Source organism: Chiloscyllium plagiosum, unplaced genomic scaffold (assembly GCF_037043375.1).
Source record: "Chiloscyllium plagiosum isolate Xiang-an unplaced genomic scaffold, Cpla_swu_hap1 HiC_scaffold_22, whole genome shotgun sequence".
NCBI lineage: Eukaryota > Metazoa > Chordata > Chondrichthyes > Orectolobiformes > Hemiscylliidae > Chiloscyllium > Chiloscyllium plagiosum.
This window is the reverse complement of record NW_028270160.1, coordinates 14,096,215-14,120,772: the sequence shown is the minus strand read 5'-3', so window position 1 is coordinate 14,120,772 and position 24,558 is coordinate 14,096,215. Positions and strand designations below refer to the sequence as shown.

Sequence of the window (24,558 nt, the reverse complement as noted above, 5' to 3'; positions counted from 1 at the left end):
CACCCACACCCACACAGACACACACACACAGACCCACCCCACCCACACACTGACACCCACCCACACACACACTGACACCCACACCCACACACACACACAGATACACAGACACACCCACACCCACTAACTGACACCCACATCCACACCCATCCCAACCACACACACAGACCCACCCACACACACACACTGACACCCACACCCACATACACACTGACACCCACACCCACACACACACTGACACCCACACACACACACACAGACACCCACACACACAGACACACCCACTAACTGACACCCACATCCACACCCACCCCAACCACACACACACACACTGACACCCACACTGACACACACACACACACACACACAGACCTCCCCACACTCACACACTGACACCCACACCCACACAGCCCTCCCCGCACACACATACTGACAACCACACCTATACCCACACTGACACCCATACACACACTGACATCCACAAACACACACTGGCACCCACACACCCACAGACTGACACCCACACATACACACTGACACACCCACACCCACACACTGACACCCACACAGACCCTCCCACACCCACACACTCAGTCCCACCCACACCCACACACACACACCCCCTCAAACACAGACCCACCCACACCCACACAGACCCACCCACACCCACACACACACCCACACCCTGACACCCACAAACACACAGACCACCGACACCCACACACCCACCCACACTCACACACTGACACCCACCCACACAGAACCACCCACACACTGACACCCACACACCCACAGACCCACCCACACCCACAGACTGACACCCACACACACACACTGACACACCCACACCCACACACTGACACCCACACAGACCCTCCCACACCCACACACTCAGTCCCACCCACACCCACACACACACCCCCTCAAACACAGACCCACCCACACCCACACAGACCCATCCACACACACACCCACACCCTGACACCCACAAACACACAGACCACCGACACCCACACACCCACCCACACTCACACACTGACACCCACCCACACAGAACCACCCACACACTGACACCCACACACCCACAGACCCACCCACACCCACAGACTGACACCCACACACACACACTGACACACCCACACACACACACTGACACCCACACAGACCCTCCCACACCCACACACTCAGTCCCACCCACACCCCCTCAAACACAGACCCACCCACACCCACACAGACCCACCCACACCCACACACACACCCACACCCTGACACCCACAAACACACAGACCACCGACACCCACACACCCACCCACACTCACACACTGACACCCACCCACACAGAATCACCCACACACTGACACCCACACACACACAGACCCACCCACACCCACACACTGACACACAGACCCACCCACACCCACACACACTCAGACCCACCCACACAGACCCACCCACACCCACACCCACCCACACCCACACCCACCCACACAGACCCACCAAAACCCACACACACCCACACCTACAAACACATTGACCCACACACACACAGACCCACCAACATCCACACACTGACACCCACACCCACACACACTGACACCCACACCCACACACACTGACACCCACACCCACACAGACCCACACACACCCACACACACTGACACCCACACACACACACACATACACTGACACCCACACCCACACTGACACACACACAAAGACCACCCCACCCACACACCGACACCCACACCCACACACACACTGACACCCACACACACACAGACCCACCCACACACTGACACCCACACACACACAGACACCCACACACACCGACCCACCCACACTGACACACATAGACCCACCCACACACACTGACACCCGTACCCACATACTGACACACAGACCCACCCACCCCCACAAACACACAGACCCACCCCCACACACACAGACCCTCCCACACCCACACAGACCCACCCACACCCACACCCACACACAGAGCCCCACCCACACCCACACACACTATTTCACACACACACAGAGACCCACACACTGACACACACACACAGACCCCCCCCCACACATACAGACCCACCCAAACACACACACCCACACACACTGATCTACCCACACCCTGACACCCACACACACAGACCCACCCACACACACACACACAGACCCACCCACTCACACACACCCACACCCACAGACCCACCCACTCACACACACTCCCACCCACACACACAGACCCACCCACACCCACACACTGACACCCACACACACACTGACACCCACACAGACCCATACACACACAGACCCACTGACACCCACACACACACTGACACACACACACATACAGACCCCCACACTGACCCCCACACCCACACACAGCCACGACACACCTACACTGACCCACCCACAGACACACTCACACACACACAGACCCACCCACATATACTATTTCACACACACACACAGACCCACCCACACACACTGACACCCATCCACACACACCCACAGACCCACACACAGACGCACCCACACCCATAGACACAGACCCACCCATACCCACACACACCCACAATGACACCCACACACACACAGACCCACCTGCACTCACACACTAACACCCACACCCACACAGACACTGACACCCACACCCACACAGACCTGCACTTCTTTGAATAGAGCAGAGCGTGCTTCACTCCTGGACTCTTCAGTTGAATATCTCTTTTTAGAATATACACCTGGGACTCTCTGTACCTCACTAGGAATGACAGCCCCACATCTGGGGTGGTAGTGGAACTCACATCCACCAGTCTCTTGTCCAGAGTTTCTCCTGAACCACAGCAAACCCAATTATTCATCTACTTCAATTAGTGTCTGAGATACACCCTATACAACGATAATGGGTCTTGTGCCTCTGGCTCAGATGGTCTCGGTTCAAATCCCACCGATGGTGGAAGTATGTTACACCATATTTGAACAAGTTGATTAAAATTACTATAAAATCAATTATTCTTTGTAGGATTATGTGAGTACTTATTATTCATTTCTGTTTGAAAACAATTGTTAATTAAGTATATTGCTATTAACACAGATCTTTCATGAATAGATATTTGATGTAAATTAACAGCATTTTCTATTTATACAGTCATAGAGGTGTACAGTATGGAAGCAAACCCTTCAGTCCAACTCATCCATGCCGATCTGATATCTTAAACTAATCTAGTCCCATTTGCCAGCACTTGGCCCCTATCCCTCTGAACCCTTCCAATTCATATGCCTATCCAGATGCCTTTTAAATGTTGTAATTATATACTTCTCTGGGAGTTCATTTCATAAACACACCATCCTCTGCATTAAAAAGTTTCCCCTTAGGTCCCTTTTAAATTTTTCCCCTCTGATCCTAAACCTCTGCCCTCTAGTTCTGGACTCCCCCATTCCAGGGAGTCAGTGAGTGAGGCCCCTTTCGGTCATGGATGACCATGGGTTGCATCCTGGTTGTTCTAGCTTTCTGCTTCCCTGAAGCAACGCCGCTTGTGTCCGAAGAGACCAATACTGGAGTGACAGTCCCGGTCGCAGAGGTCACATCTGTATGTGGTCATTGATCTGCTCGAGCTGTTGTACTCGCTTGTTTGCTGCAGGGACATAGTAATATATAATCTGCATATTGAGTTAAGTGATAATTAATATACAATATTAATTAATAATTATTTCATTTCTGCATATGATTTAAGGTATATTTGTGCAATTATTAACAGGGATTATGTTCCTATTAGAGTGAAGGGTAAGGTTGGTAAGAATAGGGAACAATGGATGAATAGAGATGTTGAGGTTCTGGTCAAGAATAAGAAAGTCAGGTATTAGATCCAGACAACTGGGATCAAATCAATCTCTTGAGGAATACAAGGGATGTAGGGGCATTTTTAAGAGGGAATTCAGGAGGGCAAAAAGGGGATATGAGATTGTCTTGGCAGATACGATTAAGCATAATCCAAAGAGATTCTACAAGTCCGCTAAGAGCAAAGGAGCAACTTGGGAGAGAAAAGGGCCCCATGAATATCAACGAGGTTGTCTATGTGTTGAACCACAGGAGATGAGAGAGACACTAAACGAATATTTCATGTCAGTATTCAGGGATGTGTAGGTTGGATGCATTGGTCAGGGGTAAATGTAAGACATAGGTCTGGGTAGGTTACTCTGTGGAGGGTCGGTTTGGACTTGTTAGGCCAAAGGGCCTGTTTCCACACTGTAAGGATTCTATGATTCTATAAAGGCTGTAAGACGAAGCTTGGGAACTATAGATCTGTGAGTCTGACATTGGGGGTTGGTATGTTGTTGGAGGTGATTCGGACCAATAGGATTGCATGTATGTGGAGAGGCAAGGTCTGACTGAGAATAGTCAGCATGGCTTTGTACAAGGGAAATTGTGACTTTCAAACTTGATTGAGCGTTTTAACGAAGGTAACCAGAAAGATTGACGAGGGCAGAGGAGTAGATTTTGTTTACATGAACTTTAGTAAAACTTTTGACAGGGTGCTGCATGGTAAACTAATTAGTAAAGTTAGATCAATGGGATTCAGGGTGAACTTGCCAATTGGCCAACAAAATTGGCTTCACCACAGGAGACAGAGGGTGGTGGTAGAGGGTTGTTTTTCAGATTGGAGACGTGTGACTAGCAGCGTTCCACAAAAATTGGTGCTGGGTCCACTTTTATTTATCATCTGTTTAAATAATTTGGATGAGAATTTAGGAGGCATGATTAGTCAGTTTGTGGATGATACCAAAATTGGTGCTACAGTGGACAGTGAAGAAGGCTATTCAGGATTATTAAGAGACCTTGATCAATTAGGTCAATGGACTGAGGAGTGGCAGATATAGTTTAATTTGGATAAACGCAAGGTATTTCATTTAGGTACAACAAACAAGGGTAGGACTTACACAATAAATGGTCAGGCCTTGGGTAATGTTCTAGAACAGAGAGACCTAGGGGTTCAGGTTCATAATTCTTTGAAATTTGCATCACATGTAGACAGGGTGGTTAAGGTGGCATTTAGCACATTTGCCTTCATTACTCAGACCATTGAGTATAGAAGTTGGGACATCATGTTGAGGTTGCAGAGGACATTGGTGCAACCTCTTCTGGAATACTGTGTCCAGTTCTGGTCAGACTGCTATAGGAAGAACCTTATTAAAATGGAGAGGGTTCAGAAAAGGTTTACCAGGATGTTGCCAAGAATGGAAGGTGTGAGTTATATTGATAAGATTGGATTGACTGGGATGTTTTTCACTGGAGTGTCCGAGGTTGACAAGTGACTTTATAGTGGTTTATAAAATCATGAGGGGCATAGATAAGGTGAACAGCAATATTCTTGTCTCCAGGTGGGGCAGTTCAAAACTACTGACGTATATTTAAAAGCATGGACGGGTTGGACCGAAGGGTCTGTTTCCATGCTGTACATCTCTATGACTCTGTGACACAGGGGTAACTATTTTACATACAGAGCGGTTGGTAAATGGAATGAATAGCCAGAGATAGTCGGTGGATTGCAAGTACAGTTACAACATTTAACATACATTTGGATAAATACATAAATAGTCCAAACGCAGACAAGTGGGATTAGTTTACTGTGAGAACATAGTTGGTGTGGACTAGTTGGACCAAATGATCTGCTTCCATGCTATATGACTCAATGAGGTATATTATGTTTAATTATAGAGAGAGATGCTAATATTTGACGGAAGTTAATATCCATTGCTGCGCCTGCACTTTTTGGATTAGCCAACACACGAAGATAGTACAATGATTTGTGTTTGAAGTTATCATTGTGCCGAAAGAGAAAAAGTACAGCATTTTTGCGGGTTTTTGTTCTAGTCCAAAACGCCTAGGCCCTGGTTCTGCATTGCAAGAGGACGCTGAGTCAGGCACGTATTTGGGATTTATAAATGGTCTCAAAGATGAAATTGACAGAGCACGGGAACTCCTGTACCAGCGCAGTGATAGCCTAATAATCTACATCGTCTGGACAAATCTCGGTGGAATAAAAACCCTGATTTTATACTTTTCAAAACAAATTGCAAACTGTAAATATGTTATCAATCGAGGATAACTGACCTGTTGAAATGTTGCAATTTTCTTCTATTTAACACATTGATGTAAATAATTATCAATGCATAAGTAACTTGCTACCACAGTCTGAATTATTTCAGTCAGACACTGAGATTATTAACGACTGCACCTCCGTGAACAGCCACCGTAATTACATGTGTAAATATCGCAAGTAATACTGATCCATAAACCACCAGTTTATTCCATTTATTTGTTCCTAAATGTATCATTATTGGAATAAACTGTTTCAGTTCACTTTTATGAAGCTGGGAAGCACACTGCTTAGTAATGCACTGCTCAAATACCAGAGGATTGCTTTGAGATTTACAGCATAGTGAATCTCAGCCAATTGCTGGGAAGGGGTGAGGGATGATGGCAAATTGTCTCAATTGGTTGTACATTAGGATGATGGGTGCAGGGAGAATAAAGAAATTAACCACTGACGGTAATAATACCCACACATTAACACAAAAATCCCAGCTGACGATCCCAGTGCAGGAGTGAGGAAGTGCTGCACAGTCAGAGGTGCCATCTTTCAGATAAGACATTAAACCAACCTGCCCTACAAAATAAATATAAAATACTGCACATGCTGGAAATCTGAACAAAAAACAACAAGTTCTGGAGAAACACAGCAGCTAGCAGCATTTTTGGAGAGGGAAAGAGAGTTAACATTTAGAGACCAGACTGACTTTTAGAGTCATAGAGTCATACAGCACGGAAACAGACTTTTCAGTCCAAACAGTCCATGCCAATCATAATCCCAAACTAAAGTAGCCCGACTTGCCTGCGTTTGATCCAATTCACTCCAAACATTTCCTATTCATGTACTGATCCAAATGTGTTTTAAACATTGTAACTGTAGCTGTATTCACCACTTCCTCTGGACATTCATTCCACGCATTAACCACGCTGTGTGTAAAAAAGAAATTGCCTCTCAAGTCATTTTAAACCTTTCTCCTCTCGTGTTAAAAATATGTCTTCTGTCTTGAAATCCCCCACCTTTTCTATGCACCTCATTATTTTGTAAGCCTCTAAAAGGTCACCTCTCAACCTCCTATGCTCCAGTGAAAAAAGGTCCCAGCCTATCCAACTTCTAATTATAACTCAAACCCGACATTCCCGGCAACATCCTGGTAAATCTCTTCTGAACCCTCTCTCAAAACTTCATCTATTCTCTCAATTGGACCTAAAAGATCCCATAGTACAGTTTTAATTGAACTGCAGATATGCTGAGAGTTATCCTCAACCTACATCACTACAATTGATTATTTGGCCACATAATTGTTTGTGGATCAATTTGCTGTGTGTCAATTTGTTGCCGTACTCCCTACGACACTGAAAATATTTCAAAAAGTACCTCAGTTATGGTAAAGCATCTTGATGTTTGTAAAGGTGCTATACAAATGTAGGTTTTGCTTTATATGCGGCAATAGCCTACCAAAAGATTTTTGAGAAAAGAGGGCATTTGCATTTGGGTTGAGGGGGTTAGAAGGTTCACCTGACAGGTTGTCTAGATTGGGAAAGTTTACGACGTGGTAAGCAGGTACAGAGGTGAAAGGGTACAAATCAAAATACATAAAAAAGAATTAAAGGGTGGTCAGCATGTGAAATTTTACACCACAAATTCCAACTGAAGCAGTGAGATTATGATAATATTTCTCATAGCAGAATTAGGTGTTGGCCTGATAAAGAATGTAGATGATACAGAGGCTGAGCGGGAGAGTGGCATTGGGTAAGTGTTGCTGTTGTAGAGCATTATGTAAACCTGTTAATAGTGGAGTCAGGTCAGGGGAGTGTTCCAGGTCAAACCATCTTCAGCTGCCTCATTAATGACATTCCCTGCATTATAAGGTCAGATGTGGGGATGTTCACTGATGATTGTATAATGCTCGTCACACTCAACTCCTCAGGCACTGAAGTAGGCCATATCCAGATTCAGTAAAACCTGAACAACTTTGTGGCTTGGGTTGATAAGTGGAATGTAACATTCGGTCCACACAAATGCCAAGCAATAACCATCCCCATCAAAACAGATTCCCTTAACATTCAGTTATCGTCACTGATTCCTACTTTGACAGCCTGAGGACCACTATCGACCAGAAACAGAACTGAACCAAAGATATAAACACTGTGGCTGCATGTGCATGTCAACAGCTGGGATTTCTGTGACAAGCAACTCACCTCCTGACTCCCCAAAATCTGTCCACCATTTGACAAAGCACAAGTAAAAAAGGCGTTTGGTATATTTTCCTTTATTGGCCACAGGAGTTGGGAGGTCATGTTGCGGCTGTACAGGACATTGGTTAGGCCACTGTTGGAATATTGTGTGAAATCCTGGTCTCCTTCCTATCAGAAAGATGTTGTGAAACTTGAAAGAGATCAGAAAAGATCTACAAGGATGTTGCCAGGGTTGGAGGATTTGAGCTATAGGGAGAGGCTGAACAGGCTGGGGCTGTTTTCCCTGGAGTGTCGGAGGCTGAGGGGTGACCTTATAGAGGTTTACAAAATTATGAGGGGCATGGATTGGGTAAATAGGCAAAGTCTTTTCCCTGGGATCGGGGAGTCCAGAACTAGAGGGCATAGGTTTAGGGTGAGAGGGGAAAGATATAAAAGAGATCTACGGGCCAACTTTTTCACACAGAGGGTGATACGTGTATGGAATGAGCTGCCAGGGGATGTGGTGGAGGCTGGTACAATTGCAACATTTAAGAGGTATTTGGATGGGTATATGAATAGGAAGGGTTTGGAGGGATATGGGCCGGGAGCTGGCAGGTGGGACTAGATTGCATTGGGATATCTGGTCTGCATGGACGGGTTGGACGGAAGGGTCTGTTTCCATGCTGTACATCTCTGTGACTCTAAGTCAGGAGTGTGATGGAATACTCTTCCTCTTGCATGGATCAGTACAGCTCCAAGAATACTCAAGATGTTTAATGCCACCCAGGACAGAAGTGCCAACTTGGTTGGCACCCAACCTTCACCTTAACCACTCCCTTCACCCCAGTGCACAGCAGTTGCAAAGGGTAGCATCTACAAGATGCACTACAGCAACTTACACTGTAGTGTACACTCTCTACACTGTACCTGCAAGCTCCACTACCTTGATAGACGAGGACAGCAAATGTATGAGAATACCACCAGTTGCAAGTTCCCTTTCAATCCACAAACCATCCAGACTTTGAAATCGATCACTATTCTTCTGCTGGATCGAATCTTGGAAGTCTCTGCTGAGTGGCAGCTCCTACTGCTGCCTGGCTTGCTGTGTTCTTCCAGCCTCCTGCCTGCTGAGTGGGGAGCAGCATTTTTGGGAGCATTTTCACCATGCAGTTGGGAAAGCCTCAAATTGAAAATGAAGTGTGTGACTGACCACAAACTAACCCATTTCTCTTTAAGATTCATTTTTTAAGAAATGTATTGTTATATTATAACATTTTCTTTAAAATCAGCATAAATAGAAATCTGCAACTTTCACTTATTCCCAAATCTTTGCCAAAAGATACAGAAAATGGTCTAAAATTGGACTGAAACTTAACATTTTAATTTTTAAGTTGTTTGTTGCCAATGTATTGAGGAAGCATTATATTAGCTTTGCATTGTCCCTGTCCCAGGAGTGCTTGATGGAGAAAGTTTAGAGGTTGCTTTACCTTCAGTTTAAAAGAGTAAAGGGAGTTGACTCTGTATCCAAAGCCATGTGGTACTTGTTCTGGGAGTGTTTGATGGGGACAGTGTGGAGAGAGCTTTAATTTCTGTTGAAAAGAGTAGAGGGAGCTTTACGCTGGATTTAATCAAATGCTGTCCCTGTCCTGGTAGTTTTTGATGGTGACAGTGTAGGAAGAGCTTTACTGTGTATCTAACCTCAACTTTACTTGTCCCGGGAATGTTTGATGAGGTCAGAGTAGAGGAAATTTTACTCTCTATCTAACTCCATGGTGTACCTACCCTGGGGGTATTTGATGGGAACGATGGAGACGTTGCTTTATTCTGAATCTAACCCTCAAAAATGTACCTGTCCTGGGATGTGCTTAATTACTTAAAATTCTATTTTTTGAATATGGGATGTGTGAATATGAAATGCTCTGGATATTCTGTGTGTGGTATATTCTGTGAGTGGTGGTAGGTGTTGAATAGGATATTGCCAGGGAAGGTCAACACTGATCATGACCAGTAAAGACTACAGAGAGCAAACAGGACTTTTATCAGAAACACTGTTGAAGTTGAAGGTTGCTTCTGAAACTTCTGCTGTCTTGTCAATGTCCATTTGCCATTTGGAACAGTCCCTTTCGCCTGCGCTGCCCAGCCACCAAACGCACTTTCCTACGGATCATGTGAAGTTCCTCTCTGTAATCCTTGTGATGCATTTGGATGTATCCCCGAGGTTCACAAAATGTCTACATAACAGAGAATTGGATCAAAACATGGCAGCATTCACAGGAAAGTGCAGTCACATTATCAGGGCTGAACACCTGCCCTCAAGCAAACTGTCTCCCTCTTTGACCCCTGTTGTAATTTCTCTCCAAATTCTTAATCTATTTATTTTTCCCAATGCAACTTCCTCTCATTCCTGGATTCTTTCCTTTTTCAATTGTAGTTTCTTACTTTATCTGCCACTCTGGCTTTCCCTCCCTCTCCCTCTCTCTCAAACTCTCTGCAACTTGCAATGTCAGGACCCTTTTCCTATCTCCCACTCACTCTCTATGTGTAAGCATATCTCTCTCTGTCTCTCTCTCTCTCTCTCTCTTTTTACCTCTTTCAGTCCCTCTCCATCCCACTGCCTTCCACTCTTTTCCCTCACACTCTATTTCTCTCTCTGAGTTTCTCTTTCTTAGTTTCTTGAACTAACAAAGTTGCATTTCCCCTGATTCACCTTGCAACATTGGCAAAAGATTGTTGTAAAGTCCACATACACTGTGTAATCAGAATTTCCACCAACCTTCTGACAGGACCATGGTCAATCAGAAGAAAATAAGGTTATTCCCAATGTTTCTCTCTTTCTCATGATCTGTCTCACATTTTATTGCTCTCTTTTTGTTTCCACATGTTCCTTGCATCCCCCCTTCATTTATTCACTGTCTCTTTCTTTCTATCCTTTATCTTCCTTTTTTTCCATCTCTCTCTCTATCATTCCCCTTCTGTCTCTCTCATGCAGACTCTGGGCATGATTATAATGGATACAAAATCTTATGCTGATACGCAGTTTAAATTGCGTCCTCTATTTCTGTCATTCCCCATTGGCCCCTGTTAACCTGTGGCCATCCCACTTAGTTACCGCAAATTCCTGGAAGAATTCCTTGTATCCATTCTTTAAAATGTAAAGCTCCGGAAAGCAGAGGTTTGGATACACATTTGCATTCCGGTCCATTCTCCTGAGACTCCGACAACTGGGAAGAACAGAAAAAAAAAGAGAAAATGAATGTTGTGTTGGCAACAAGATGTCAATTTGATCAGTTTTTAATGACAACAAAGCCATTAGTTCCATCTCATATTTACATTTTTTTTGGATTACTTGTGATTTTTAAAATTCAATTGTACAATGCGTGTGATTCTGAGTTGCCGATGTTAATTTCACATAACTTGCTGCTTCAGTGGAAGATGGTGCACCCGGTTTCTACCTGGGATTTCTCATTGGACTTGACTTGGATCTCCAGTGACTCAGCTGTTTCAGAGCCCAACAGCAGGGGTTTACCATTGATCAAAAACTAAACTGAATCAATAATAGGCATACTGTGGTTACTGTAGTGGCTGTAACAAAGTCAGCGAGGTGAACTTCATGGAATATGTTCCCTAACTGGGGCTGAAAGTTGAAACTTTATTGCTGGAACAGCACAGCAGGTCAGGCAGCATCCAGGGAACAGGAGATTCGACGTTTCGGGCACAGGCCCTTCTTCAGGAAGCTGTTAACCTGCTCCAATCAGGGAACCCTGGCTAATGGATATAAACAGGATCCCCCGGGCGGTGGGGATCCCCAGTGGAGGGCTCTATGTGTGAGTCCTCCCCTTTTCTCTTGGGGATCTGGGGTGGAGGGTGCTGCATGCAGCGGTCCCCTGCAACCGCAGATTGCAGTGGTTCACGGACTGCTTGTTCTGTGGCGCTGTGGAGTCCGTGGACCATGTGTATATTGGGTGTGGGCGTTTGCACTCCCTTTTTGATTTTCTTAAAGACCTCCTCCTCTGCTTTTGGTTGCACTTCAGTCCCATGCTTCTGATCTTCGGGCACCCGGTACAGAGGAGGGAGGGCAGGTCTGAAGACCTCCTCGTGGATCTGCTCCTGGGCCTGGCCAAATTGGCCATAAACAGGTCCAGGCAGTGGGCCGTGGAAGGGGTCGTTAGGGCCGACTGCCTGCCCCTCTTCCGCGGTTACGTTAGAGCCCGGGTGTCCTTGGAGAAGGAGCACGCGGTGTCCACCAACACCCTGGAGTTGTTCAGGGAGAGGTGGGTGCCGCAGGGAGTGGAGTGCATTATTTCCACCTCCAACTCTATTTTGATTTAGTCCGTACCCTCCCCTTCACTGTTTTGATCACACAGCACTGCCCTTTGATGTGAAGGGCAGTGTTTGTCACTGGCCACCCGGGTGTTTTCCTATCTTCCTGGTGTTGGAAATTGAATAAAGATTCATACACCTTGTGTCTCTCACTGTGTCTCACACCTGCACACACACACCATGGGTGCTGGGGGAAAAAGAAACAAACAGGAGTGTCAGGGTTCTGTTCTCTCTGAGAGCTGGCTCTGAGCGAGCTGGATTAGTGTCAAAGACTCTTGAAGTGTAAATATAGGGCGACTTGGTAATGGGTTCCCAGCCTCTGTGGAGTTATTTCCATTACAAGCAGCGTTCCTGCTAATTTTCTTACCACCTGCAGAGCCCCTGAGGTCCACGCACGGCATTGAGTTCTGAAATCAGAAGTCAGTGCTGCAATTGGTGTGCCGTGCAGGCAGCTTAAAGGAAAAAGATGGTGATAAAAACAGGTCAGAGGCTGGCATTTCTGCAGTTAGAGACTCTCCTCCTTTCCTCCAAAAACCTCTCCATCATTGACAAGGCACAAATCAAGAGTGTAATGGAATAATTGCATGGATGTGTGCAACTCCAACAACACTCACAAAGCTCAACACCATCCGGGACCCAGCAGCCAACTGGATTGGCACCCCACTCACTCCTTCCACCATCAGACGTGACAAGATAGACTGCAGCAATCCACCAAGAATCCTTTAAAAGCTGCTTCCAAACCCATGAACTCCACCATCGAGTGCTGCTACATGGAAACATTACCACTTGCAAGTTCCCCTCCAAACCACTCATCATCCCGATGAAAAATAAAACTGCTGTTCCTTCAGTGTCAGTGGGTCAAAAATTTGGAAACCCCTGCCCAACAGCATTGTGGGTCTACCTACAGCACATGGACAACAATTGTTCAACATCTCAAGGGCAGTTAGGCATTTGCAATAAGTATGGGTTTGGCCAATACCCAAAATCCTGAACAAATATAAGAAATGTAGTCAATGTTTTAATGTCAGGCAATTTACAACTAATTTGCTCAGAGCAAGCTTGCACAAACAGCAATGATCCGATAATTTGCTTTTTTGATGTTGGCTGAAGGAACTAATATTAGCCAGGACACTTGGAATAATTCACGTTGTGATTCGGAGTTACCCACGTTAATTTCACCTCATTTGCTGCTTTAATGGAAGATGGTGCACTGTGTTTGCATCTGGGATTTCTCATTAGATTTTACTTGGATCGCCAGGGACTCAGCTATTTGTGAGCCCAACAACAGAGGAAAGAAAATAAAAAGGGACACTACCAACATCCACCATGCTCCTCTTCTCAATGGTGCTGGGGGACAATTCACATCTACCTGAGGTGGCAGAAAGGATCTTGGTTTAACATTGGTATCTGACAGAGGGCACATCCAACAGTGCAATACTTCCTCAATGTTGCAATGGGAAAATCAACCTGGACTGTGGGTTCAAGTACCTGGAATGGAAGTTGAACCCACAACTTTCTAACTTGGAGGTGTTATTGTTACTCGGGGATTTATACCTGGCACATAAGGAGAGGATGATGGAGGGAGGGAGTGACCACATCCCGTTTCGTGTATGTGTGTGTGTGAGAGAGATCAGACATGGGTTCAACCTTGCCATGGTCAGTCGTTTTGCAATGCTCATTTCTCAGCTCCACAGCCAGAGAATGCACTTTTCAAATAAGATGACCAGATGTATACAATTTGCTATGTCCATAAAGTGACAGTGAGATCAGGGAACAGAACAGAAGTACAAGAGGGTTAGTTACACTTACAATTTTGGACCTCGCTCTGAGGAGAACTCGCAGTGAAAAATGATCACTCTACACCGCTTCCTGGGACAAGGTGATAGTTGGCCTGAAAAGAATGAGCTGATGAGCTGTTCCTCTGAGTACACGTTCAGGGCTCCCTGCAAAATACACAGGGAAAAGGTTCAGAATGAATAGGATCACTGGGATCAATACATTTCAATTCCCCTACCATAGTAAAGGGGAAAAGAAAGAATTGCACTTCTACGTTGTGTTTCAAATGCTCAGAGTGTTCCAGTGGCATATGTGCTTCAGGAAATATTGATAGCCAATTTCCGCACAGCAAGATCCCACAAACACTGAGGTGATAACAATCCTACTTTGTGATGTGGATAGAAGGGAAAATATTCGCCAATGTACCAGGCAGAACATTTGAAAATTGCAGTTTGATGTTGGAGATGGGCTTCAGTTTAGCACTACCTCCAAACTAAACTGCACCCACAACAGTGCAGCATTTCTCCAGTACTGCACTGCAGCATCAACCGAGACTTTTATGCTGAAGTGCATGGATTGGGTGTGAACCATAAGCTTGTGATTCAGAGGTGAGAGAGCTACTGACTGTCAACATCAGAAGCCGGATCAGCTCCAGATAAAAGAAATAATTCCACTGTGTCAGAGACATCATTCAAGCCAATGCTGAACTGGTCAACACTCGTGTGTGGCTGGACAGTGAGAAATTGGGATGCCATTTAACCATGGGGAGAAAGTGAGGACTGCAGGTGCTGGAGATCAGAGTCAAGAAGTGTGGTGCTGGAAAAGCACAGCCGGTTAGGCAGCATCCAAGGAGCAAGAGAGTCGATGTTTCAAGCATAAGCTCTTCATCAGGAATGAAATGTCGACAGGCGAGTCAGCCATGCCAGGCTTCATAGATGGACGTCAAATCCAATCGTGTTCTCTGGGAAAGGAGTGGGAACAGCAACACAGTGGCAGCTTCTAGCAGGCAGATGTTTGAAAACTGCATCTCAGACAGAAAATGAGGGCAATTGAAAGGGTAAAAGAACCCAGAAAGAAAAGGGAGCCTTCGCTCCCCCTCCTGACACCAGAAGCAGAGTCTTTCCCCCTCACAGAAGTGGTAAGGTGGAGGGAAAGGCTCAACCATTGAGGAACTGAAATGCCGTAAATGAGGATAAACACTGTCACAAGATCACAGATCCTGAACAGTAAGGGACAAACACACCTTTATGTGCCCGCCGTTATATTCGTATGGGTAACGACAGTCCACTATCACGTAATCATGGCTAACATGTTCATACTCCCCGAACAGCAGCGCAGCTACCTGTAAAACATCCCAGAATCTTAGTCAGATCATTGTACCATAATGCAGAGAGGCAAATAAAATCAGCACTTGCATTTCTGTAGCGCCTTCCAACCAACTCGGGACATCCCAAAGGATTTTACAATCATTTCTGTCATTATGAAAAGCTTGCTCAGTTATGAGAGGAAATGCACCAGCCGATTTACACATAACAAGCTCCTATGCCCCGTAAATCAGTTTTTCAGATATTTATTGAGGGGAAGATATTGGTCAGGATCCCAGGGATCTTTTTCAAAATTGTGGCCATGGAATATTTTTCACCCACATGAGAAATCATTGCAGGATCTCTGTTCAATGTAGCATCTGAAGCCCAGCCCCTCTGACAGTGCCGCACTCCATGGGTATTGCAATGGGAGCGTCAGCCACATTAAATCTTCGACCTGAAGGAAGGAGAAGACAAGGTTGGATAGAAAAGCAAGGAGGCACTGCCACTGTCCAAGACCGAATTGTGATAGGATCCATGTCACAACCCAAAAAACCAGTGCTGGTTTGACAAAAATCCAATTCTTTCCCGTTGCCCTCTCCTGGAGATGTTGCCACTTCCTGGGACACAGATTCCATGGATTCAGCAGCTTCTGCCCCAAGGAACATGATTTTACACAAAGGCCCTTGTGGGGGGTGCATACAGGCTGCTGCACTGCAAGAGGTTGACTGTACTCAGGGAGGATATAAACAGCCTTGAGGGAGTCAGTGACTCTTCAGAAGCGAAGTCATCACTGGATCCAAAAGGGATAAACGGCAAGAACTTCCAGATGGAGCGAGACTAGAAGCTGTGACAAATGATAGGATTTAGGGGTCCCTGTACACGGATTCTTCCAAAAAATCACAAGGTGAAAAAGGAATCAAAATGTCTAAGTGACCGTTAACCTTTATCTCAAGGTATCTATAGTATAAAGGACATGAAGTGATGCATCAGTTGTACAGAGCTTTAGTCCTACCCCTCTGGGATTAACTGGGATCTGTTCTTGGCCGATACGTCAGGAAGGAGATTGGAAGATCTGCAGCACAGATTGGTCAGAATCCTTTAGGGGATTAAAGATTTGAATTCTGAGAAAAGTCTACACAGGCTAGCTTTGTATTTCCAGGTGATTAAAGATTTTGGATTAGATTACCTACAGTGTGGAAACTGGAAACAGGCCCTTCAGCCCAACAAGTCCACACCTCCAAAGAGTAACCCACTCAGACCCATTTCCCTCTGACTAATGCACCTAACACTATGGGCAATTTAGCATGGCCAAGTCACGTGACCTGCACATCTTTGAACTGTGGGAGGAAACCGGAGCACCCGGAGGAAACCCACGCAGACATGGGGAGAATATGTAAACTCCACACAGAGAGTTGCCCAAGGCTGAAATTGAACCTGGGCCCCTGGTGCTGTGAGGCAGCAGTGCTAACCACTGAGCCACCGTGCCACCCATTTAATTGGCTAGATGGTGGAGGGCATTCCAAAATAGAGGAAAAACATTGAAATTTAAGCCAGGCCCTTTGAAGGTGATATCAGGAAGCATTCCTTTATACAATGGGAAGTGGGAATCCAGAACTCCTTCACTCATGTTGAGGCTGGGATCAATTTCCAAACCAAGACTGGTAGATTATGTGGTAAGAGTTTTCTGGATTATGGAGTCAAGGTACAGATTGGACATAATCTCATTGAATACCAGAATAGCTTGAGGGTCTCAATACTCCACTCTATGGATCTTGCCCTCAATTGCTTCCCACATCAAACCTTTGATAGACTGAATTCTAATCAGTGAAGGAATCAGGGCTTATGGGGATAAAACAGGTAAGTAGAATTGAGGATTATCAGATCAGACATGATCTCATTGATGAGAGAGCAGATCAATGAAGTGCCAAATCACCTCCTCCTGTTCCTATGTCTTTTGATCTGGCCCCTGGCTGAATTTGCCTCTGAAAGATTATAACATCATAGGAATACACATCCAGGTACCCAGCCAAGGTCTGCTCACGCAGCATCAGACTAAGAACTGAACCTGTGAGTTTCCTTTTCTTTTCTATTTTCCCCCACACTACCGCTGCTTATTTTTCCCCAGCACCCATGTCGTATGTGTGTAGGTGTCGGACACAGTGAAGTGTGTAAATCTTGATTTATATAGAAAAGAAACACCCGGGTGGCCAGTGACAAGCAGAGCCCTTCTCAAAGGGCAATGCTGTGTGATCAAAATAGTGAAAGGGAGGGTAGGGGTTAAATCAAAATAGATTTGGAAGGGGAAAATAATACACTCCAATCCCTGTGGTGCCCACTTCTCCGTGAACAGCTCAAGGGTGTTGGTAGACACCACGTACTCCTTCTCCAAGGACACCCGGGCTCGAACGTAACCACAGAAGAGGGGCAAGCAATCGGCCCTAACGACCCCCTCCACGGCCCGCTGCCTGGACCTGTTTATGGCCAGTTTGGCCAGGCCCAGGAGCAGACCCATGAGGAGGTCTTCTGATATATCCTCCCCCCTTCGCACCACGTGCCCAAAGATCGGGAGTGTGGGGCTGAAGAGCAGCCAAAAGCAGAGGAGAAGGTTTTCAAGGAAATCAAAAAGGGAGTGCAAACGCCCACACCCCGTATACACATGGGCCTCGGACTCTGCAGCACCACAGAACAAGCAGTTGCGTGCAGCACCCTCCACCCCAGATCCCCTAGCGAAAGGGGGAGGAGTCCCACATAGAGAGCCTTCCACTGGGGATTCCCACCGCCCGGTGGCAAATGGGTACACCAGGGCATGTCCGGGTGGTGGATGAGGGAAAAAGGTGGACAATGTGCAGCAGCAGTGTGTACAGGGCCTGTGAATTTCCTAGAGCTGAGAGCTCAATTCCACACACACTCTTTGCTGATTGAACAATTGGGGTGCCAATGAGCTGCTAATTGTTCCCAGTGCCCTAGCAATGCTCACAGTTAAGAATCACACAACACCAGGTTATAGTCCAACAGGTTTATTTGGAAGCACTAGCTTTCAGAGCATTGCTCCTTCATCAGGTAGCTGTGGTGCATGATTATAAGACACAGACTTCATAGCAAAAGATTACAGAGTCATGCATGCAACTGATACAATATATTTAACAAACCTAGATTGCTTTTAGACTTTCATCTTTTAGAATGGGCTGCAGGTTAGTTCATTAATACCATATATACTTGTGTATAGGTCAATCTCATGCATACGTAAACCCCTTATTTTTGGCCAAAATATCTTGGTTTTTTTTTTGTGTAACTTGCATATAAGTCACCCCTAGATCTTCACAATTAAGATCAACATTTATGAGTCAATGTGCCTGCCCATTGCGCTCCATTCCAGCTTTCCAGTCTGCTGGCCATTTCGCTCCATTCCGGGTTTTCCAGCCCAGCAGCCATCACGCCCTGCTCCAGGTTTTCAGAATTACAGTAATGGTATGACAGTCCCGGGCGACAGCTGTATCCACGGAGTCGGTTTCCGCGGTTTCAGTTATCCATGGTTTATCACATCCCGAACATATTACAGGGAACATTCCAGAATCAGGGACCAGGGGGCTGCCAGGAAGGTAAATTTCCCATTTTATGTATTTTGTAGATAAATATTCATCCCCTTGAAAACAATAAATCATGTATAAGTCAACCCCCTAATTTCAGATTTAGAAAACCATCTTCAAAACTCAACCTTTACACGAGTATATACGGTATGTATATCCCAGACTTTTTTTCAAGTCACATTTTTGAGGTAACTTAATGTTTTATTAAAAAAGGTGACATCTCAGCTCAGACAATGCATTGAAGATTAGATTACTTACAGTGTGGAAACAGGCCCTTCGGCCCAACAAGTCCACACCGACCCGCCGAAGCACACCCACCCAGACCCATACCCCTACATATACCCCTGCACCTAACACTACGGGCAATTTAGCATGGCCAATTCACCTGACCTGTACATCTTTCGACTGTGGGAGGAAACCAGAGCACCCGGAGGAAACCCACGCAGACACGGGGAGAACATGCAAACTCCACACAGTCAGTCGCCTGAGGCAGGAATTGAACCCGGGTCTCTAGCGCTGTGAGGCAGCAGTGCTAACCACTGTGCCACCGTGCCACCCCTAAAGGTGTGAAGTTAGAGTCTGTTTGTATCCAAACCTTGAGTCAGATTGGTTCGATTTCCAAAGGAGGAATTTATAAAATGTTACATGGATGGGTTGCCTGCAGATGGTGTGCTTTTTGAACAAAATAAATTGTATCTGCAATTACAATTCCGCAAATGCAAGTTCACCCCGTAGACTTATACGTATGTGTGTGTGTGTGCATGAATGAGTGACTGAGCTCAAGATAACTTAAGGTTTATTGCATGCATTTCACTGTGATCTTTTGCTATAAATTCTGTGCCTTAAGGTCTTGCTCCACAGCTACCCAATGAAGGAGCGTCGCTCCGAAAGCTAGTGCTTCCAAATAAACCTGTTGGACTATAACCTGGTGTTATGTGATTTTTAACTTTGTCCAACCCAGTCCAACACCAGCACCTTGACATCAATACTCACAGTGTGAGCTGAAATGTATTTCAGATCCTGATGTTTCCCATCTTCTATTGGCAGGATGCAGGCCTGAAGCAGCAAGCAAAGATACAAGATTCATCAGTTGCTTGAACTTTCTACTCAAACACTGTCACAGCTGGGAAATGCAGAAAATTACAATTCAAAGCACCCAGTGTCCCTCTCCCAGGATAGGCATAGCATGGGGTTAGATATGAGCAAAGCTCTCTCTACACTGCCCCTGTCAAACATCCCAAGACAGGTACAACAACAGGGTTAATTTAGCCGATGTGATTTAATTTAGTTGGAATATTTTTAAACAACATAAAGCTAGGCCAACCAAGAAAGAATGTGTTCTGAGATTGTTCTTACTTTAGAGAAATCACCAATGAGGACTCTCTCCTCTGAGTCTGGGATTTGTTTAACGTCGACTTCTTGGAGGCAGGACAACCAGCGGAGATTATAAAGCTGGAAAAAAAACCAGAGTGTCCAATCAGCGGGGAATAGACAAACATAACTGCCTGGAGTGCTTTCCCTTACCCCCTTCATTGCACAAACTCTGCATTCAGGAATGGCTCAGTTGGACATGTCATCCATGGTTTGTGCAAGAGACATCCCACAAGACAGTGAGATTGGCTGGGGTACCCCACTGTGACAGGAACACAATTTGATGCTTTCCCTTACAACAAAAAAAAACGCACAGATTTTCCATTGGATAGTATTCTGCAGAGAAAATCTGGACAATTTTCTTCTAATGCTCCACTCATGGACTCTGAGACTGAATATTGATCTACTTTCATATCCTGAGATCACAGACCCTCAGCCTGTCACCATGTGGGGAAATCACAGACAGAGACCCCCATCCCATCAGCATGTGGGGGACTCTCAGACCCAAACCCCCATCCTGTCACCGTGTGGGGGAATCACTGACACAGACCCCCGTCCCGTCACCATGTGGGGAAATCACAGACCCCCATCCCGTCACCATGTGGGGGACTCACAGACACAGATCCCCATCCTGTCACCACGTGGGGAAATCACAGGCACAGACCCCCATCCCGTCACCATGTGGGGGACTCACAGACTCAGACTGCCATCCCGTCACCATGTGGGGAAATCACAGACCCCCCATCCTGTCACCGTGTGGGGGAATCACAGACACAGACCCCCATCCCGTCACCATGTGGGGAAATCACAGACCCCCATCCTGTCACCGTGTGGGGGAATCACAGACACAGACCCCCATCCCGTCACGATGTGGGGGACTCACAGATCTCTGTCATTTCACTTTGTGGAGGTATATCACAGACACAGACCCCTGTCCTGTCACTGAGTACAGGTATATCACATACACAGACGCCTGTCCTGTCATTGTGTGGGGGTATATCATAGACACTGACCCCCACACCGTCACTGTGTGGGGGAGTCACAGACATGGACCCATGTCCCATTATCACAACAGGAAATCAGAGACTCAAAAGCTGGTCTTTAGTGATAGAAGTTGGGAGTTCACTTCAATTAAATTGCACCCCAAAACACCAACATCGATAAATTAATAGCAACTTCTCCAAAAATCACCTGTCTTTGATCTGTTTCCCAGTTTCCATGTTTACTGTGTTTTCTCCTTTTCTGAGCTGATGATTGAAGTCCATCAGCCTGTTCAGTGCGTTTTCCATGGAGCTGGGTCAGAGGGGAGGAACTGATCCCTGATCGCGCACACCCATCTTCCTGTTTGAAACAGAAATAGGCAAAACAAAATCACTCATAACAGAAGAAATTTAACATAGGTCTGAAATTATAAAAAGACATTAATTAAAAGTTTCAGTGCCTTTGTGCTCAACATGAAATCGAACTGGAAAATCAATAAACACCTCCTTCAATTACACACCAGGACAGGTAATAGCACAGGGTTCGAAAGAGAGTTAATCTCATTCTATACAGTCCCAATCAAAAGCTCCCAGGATGGAAACAGCACAGCGTTAGATACAGAGTGAATCTCCCTCAACATTGTCCCCATCAAACACTCACAGAACAGGTACAGTATGAGGTTAGATACATAGTAAAGCTCCCTCACATTATCCCATTAAACTCTCCCAAGAAAAGTATAGCATGGGGTTAGATACAGGTAAAATTTCCTCTATGTTGTCCTCTCACTCACAGGACAGGTACAGGATGGAGTTAGATTTAGAGTAAAGCACCCTCTGCACTATCCCATCAAACACATGAACAAAGACTACCAATGGTAGTTACGTTGGAAGTGAACTACTTGTTGTGCTACTGGCCTATCCAGCTTATGAGGATCCCAGTTTCCATACATTTTGTGTACTCAATTCAGCGATCTATGATGGAACAGGCTGTAGGATAGCTACAACTGAAATTGATGTCTCTAGGACACTGTCAGGAATATCCACAAAATAGTATTCCTGCCTCCGATCATTAACTAAGAAGCTACACCGGAAAGCAGGACAGAGTAACAAACATTGAAAGGGTCTGACAATTATCTGATGTCAACAGTTTAACAGCCAATGAAGGCTCACATGATGCTAGAGAGGTAGATGTGATATCCAATGAATGTAAACATGGATCCCACTCACAGTCGGTATTGAACAGATCTGAAGAGTTCAAATAATCACACACACAGGAAAGAGGAAAGAAATTGAGTGTTGAGTCTTACGTGTTGTTTGTCTGGTTGATGCAAATTTCCCTCCACTTTCATCCGCATTTTGTCCAGAAGCCTGATCTGCGCAAATAAACCCAGTAATGTTTTAGCATATTTTTAACTGGAGGTGAGTGAAATCCACCAAGCCTGATGCCTACGTGTGTCACATTTTTCCTCCAAATGTTGCTACATTCACGTTTATTATGGGTTTTGTCTATGGAAATTCTCAACTCATCAGGCTTGCCCATACCCCCCTTAAGATAGCGGTTAAAAAACCATTTCAGAAACGATGTTTTTTGCTAACTGAAATTATGAATACAGTTTAAGATTTTTGGAAATTTCTCATTTGGCAATAATGACAATGCAATGAATCAATGTAGTACCAAGTCCCATCAACTCATTACCTTCTGTTTGCTGACTTACACTGCCTCCAGGTTAAGCAATGCCTCAAATTCTCAAATGATCATCCCTTTTTATTCCAAATCCTTCCATGGTCTCTCACCCCGCCCTGATTGCTGCACTCTGCTAAATCGCATCCTCCAACCATTCCATCTTTTACAGTCATGTCTTCAGCTTCTGATGCCCTTAGCACAGGACTTCCCTCCCAAACCTTTCCACCTCTTAACATCCCTGAGTCTCTTTTTAAGCCAATTCTTAAAAACTTACCTGAAAAAGGTGTGGGAGGGAAATCAGTAAATTATAATATCAAAGCCAAACTTCATTGCTAGGAAATTAGTGGACTCTATAATTTAAAACGCATCGATCGAACAGCTTGAAAACATCCAGTTGACCAAAGAAAGCCTTTGTAACAGGTAGGTCATGCCTGAAGAAGCTGACTAATTTATTGTGAAGTGATGATTTATAAAGTAATGGACAAGGTTTATGTCTATGGATGTTATGTATATGAAAATACAGATGGCATTGAATAAATTCTTAGCTAAAGTTGAAGCTTATGGAATTAATGGCAAAGTATTGACCCCATGAGGAATCTGGCTGAGCAGCAAGAGGAGGGAATTAATAGACATGTTTCTCAACTAGCCCCCCCCATTTATCTCTCCACCCTGGAGGCTCCCCACCTCCATTCATGATGAAGGGCTTTTGCCTGAAATGTCGATTTTCCTGCTCCTCGGATGCTGCCTGACCTGCTGTGCTTTTCCAGAACCACTCTAATCTAGACTCTGGTTTCCAGCCTCTGCAGTCCTCACTTTTGCCTATGTTCCTCTACTAACACAACTTAACTATTAGTGTTCATCAAAAATCTATGTTGTGCCCTCAGCTATTCACTCTTAATTCACTATTAACAAGGCAGATAATGCGATTAAAAAACACAAATCCAACATTTTATTATAACACAAAGTACGTAAGCTATGTCGTTGCATGTGTAACATTGCAGAAATACTGAGATGAAATAATTTGACAAAACTGTGTCAACAGATTTTAAAGTAGGCAGATGTGAGTCCGTCCATTTTGGATCTAAAGAGATAAAACACGGGACTTCATAAATAGTGAAAAGCTACAAACAATGGAGATCCAAAGAAATTTGTGGTCCACATATATCAACCATTATAATATCATGCACAAATACAGAAAATAATAGAAAGTGGAATACTGGCCTTTATATCTAATGGATATGAATGGCACAAATATCATGTTCCTGCT

General features: G+C 45.2%; 1 protein-coding gene across 3 annotated transcripts in view; it reads right to left on the bottom strand.

Annotated features, from left to right (window-relative positions):
- Positions 1–8,437: 8,437 nt before the first annotated feature.
- The window catches only part of LOC122560983 (M-phase inducer phosphatase 3), a 28,979-nt gene continuing 12,858 nt past the window's right edge, over positions 8,438–24,558 (bottom strand). The window contains exons 5-12 of one of the 3 annotated variants that reach the window (XM_043712226.2): positions 22,915–22,980; positions 21,819–21,968; positions 20,613–20,708; positions 20,250–20,312; positions 15,606–15,704; positions 14,396–14,529; positions 11,376–11,487; positions 8,440–10,497 (exon numbers count right to left, since the gene is read on the bottom strand). In XM_043712226.2, coding sequence (XP_043568161.2) covers positions 10,357–10,497; positions 11,376–11,487; positions 14,396–14,529; positions 15,606–15,704; positions 20,250–20,312; positions 20,613–20,708; positions 21,819–21,968; positions 22,915–22,980 — 861 coding nt within the window. In that variant the 3' untranslated portion in view covers positions 8,440–10,356. Of the gene's footprint in view, positions 10,498–11,375; positions 11,488–14,395; positions 14,530–15,605; positions 15,705–20,249; positions 20,313–20,612; positions 20,709–21,818; positions 21,969–22,914; positions 22,981–24,558 lie in introns of all 3 variants that reach the window. The other 2 variants (XM_087999183.1, XM_087999182.1) reach the window with 2 other exon arrangements.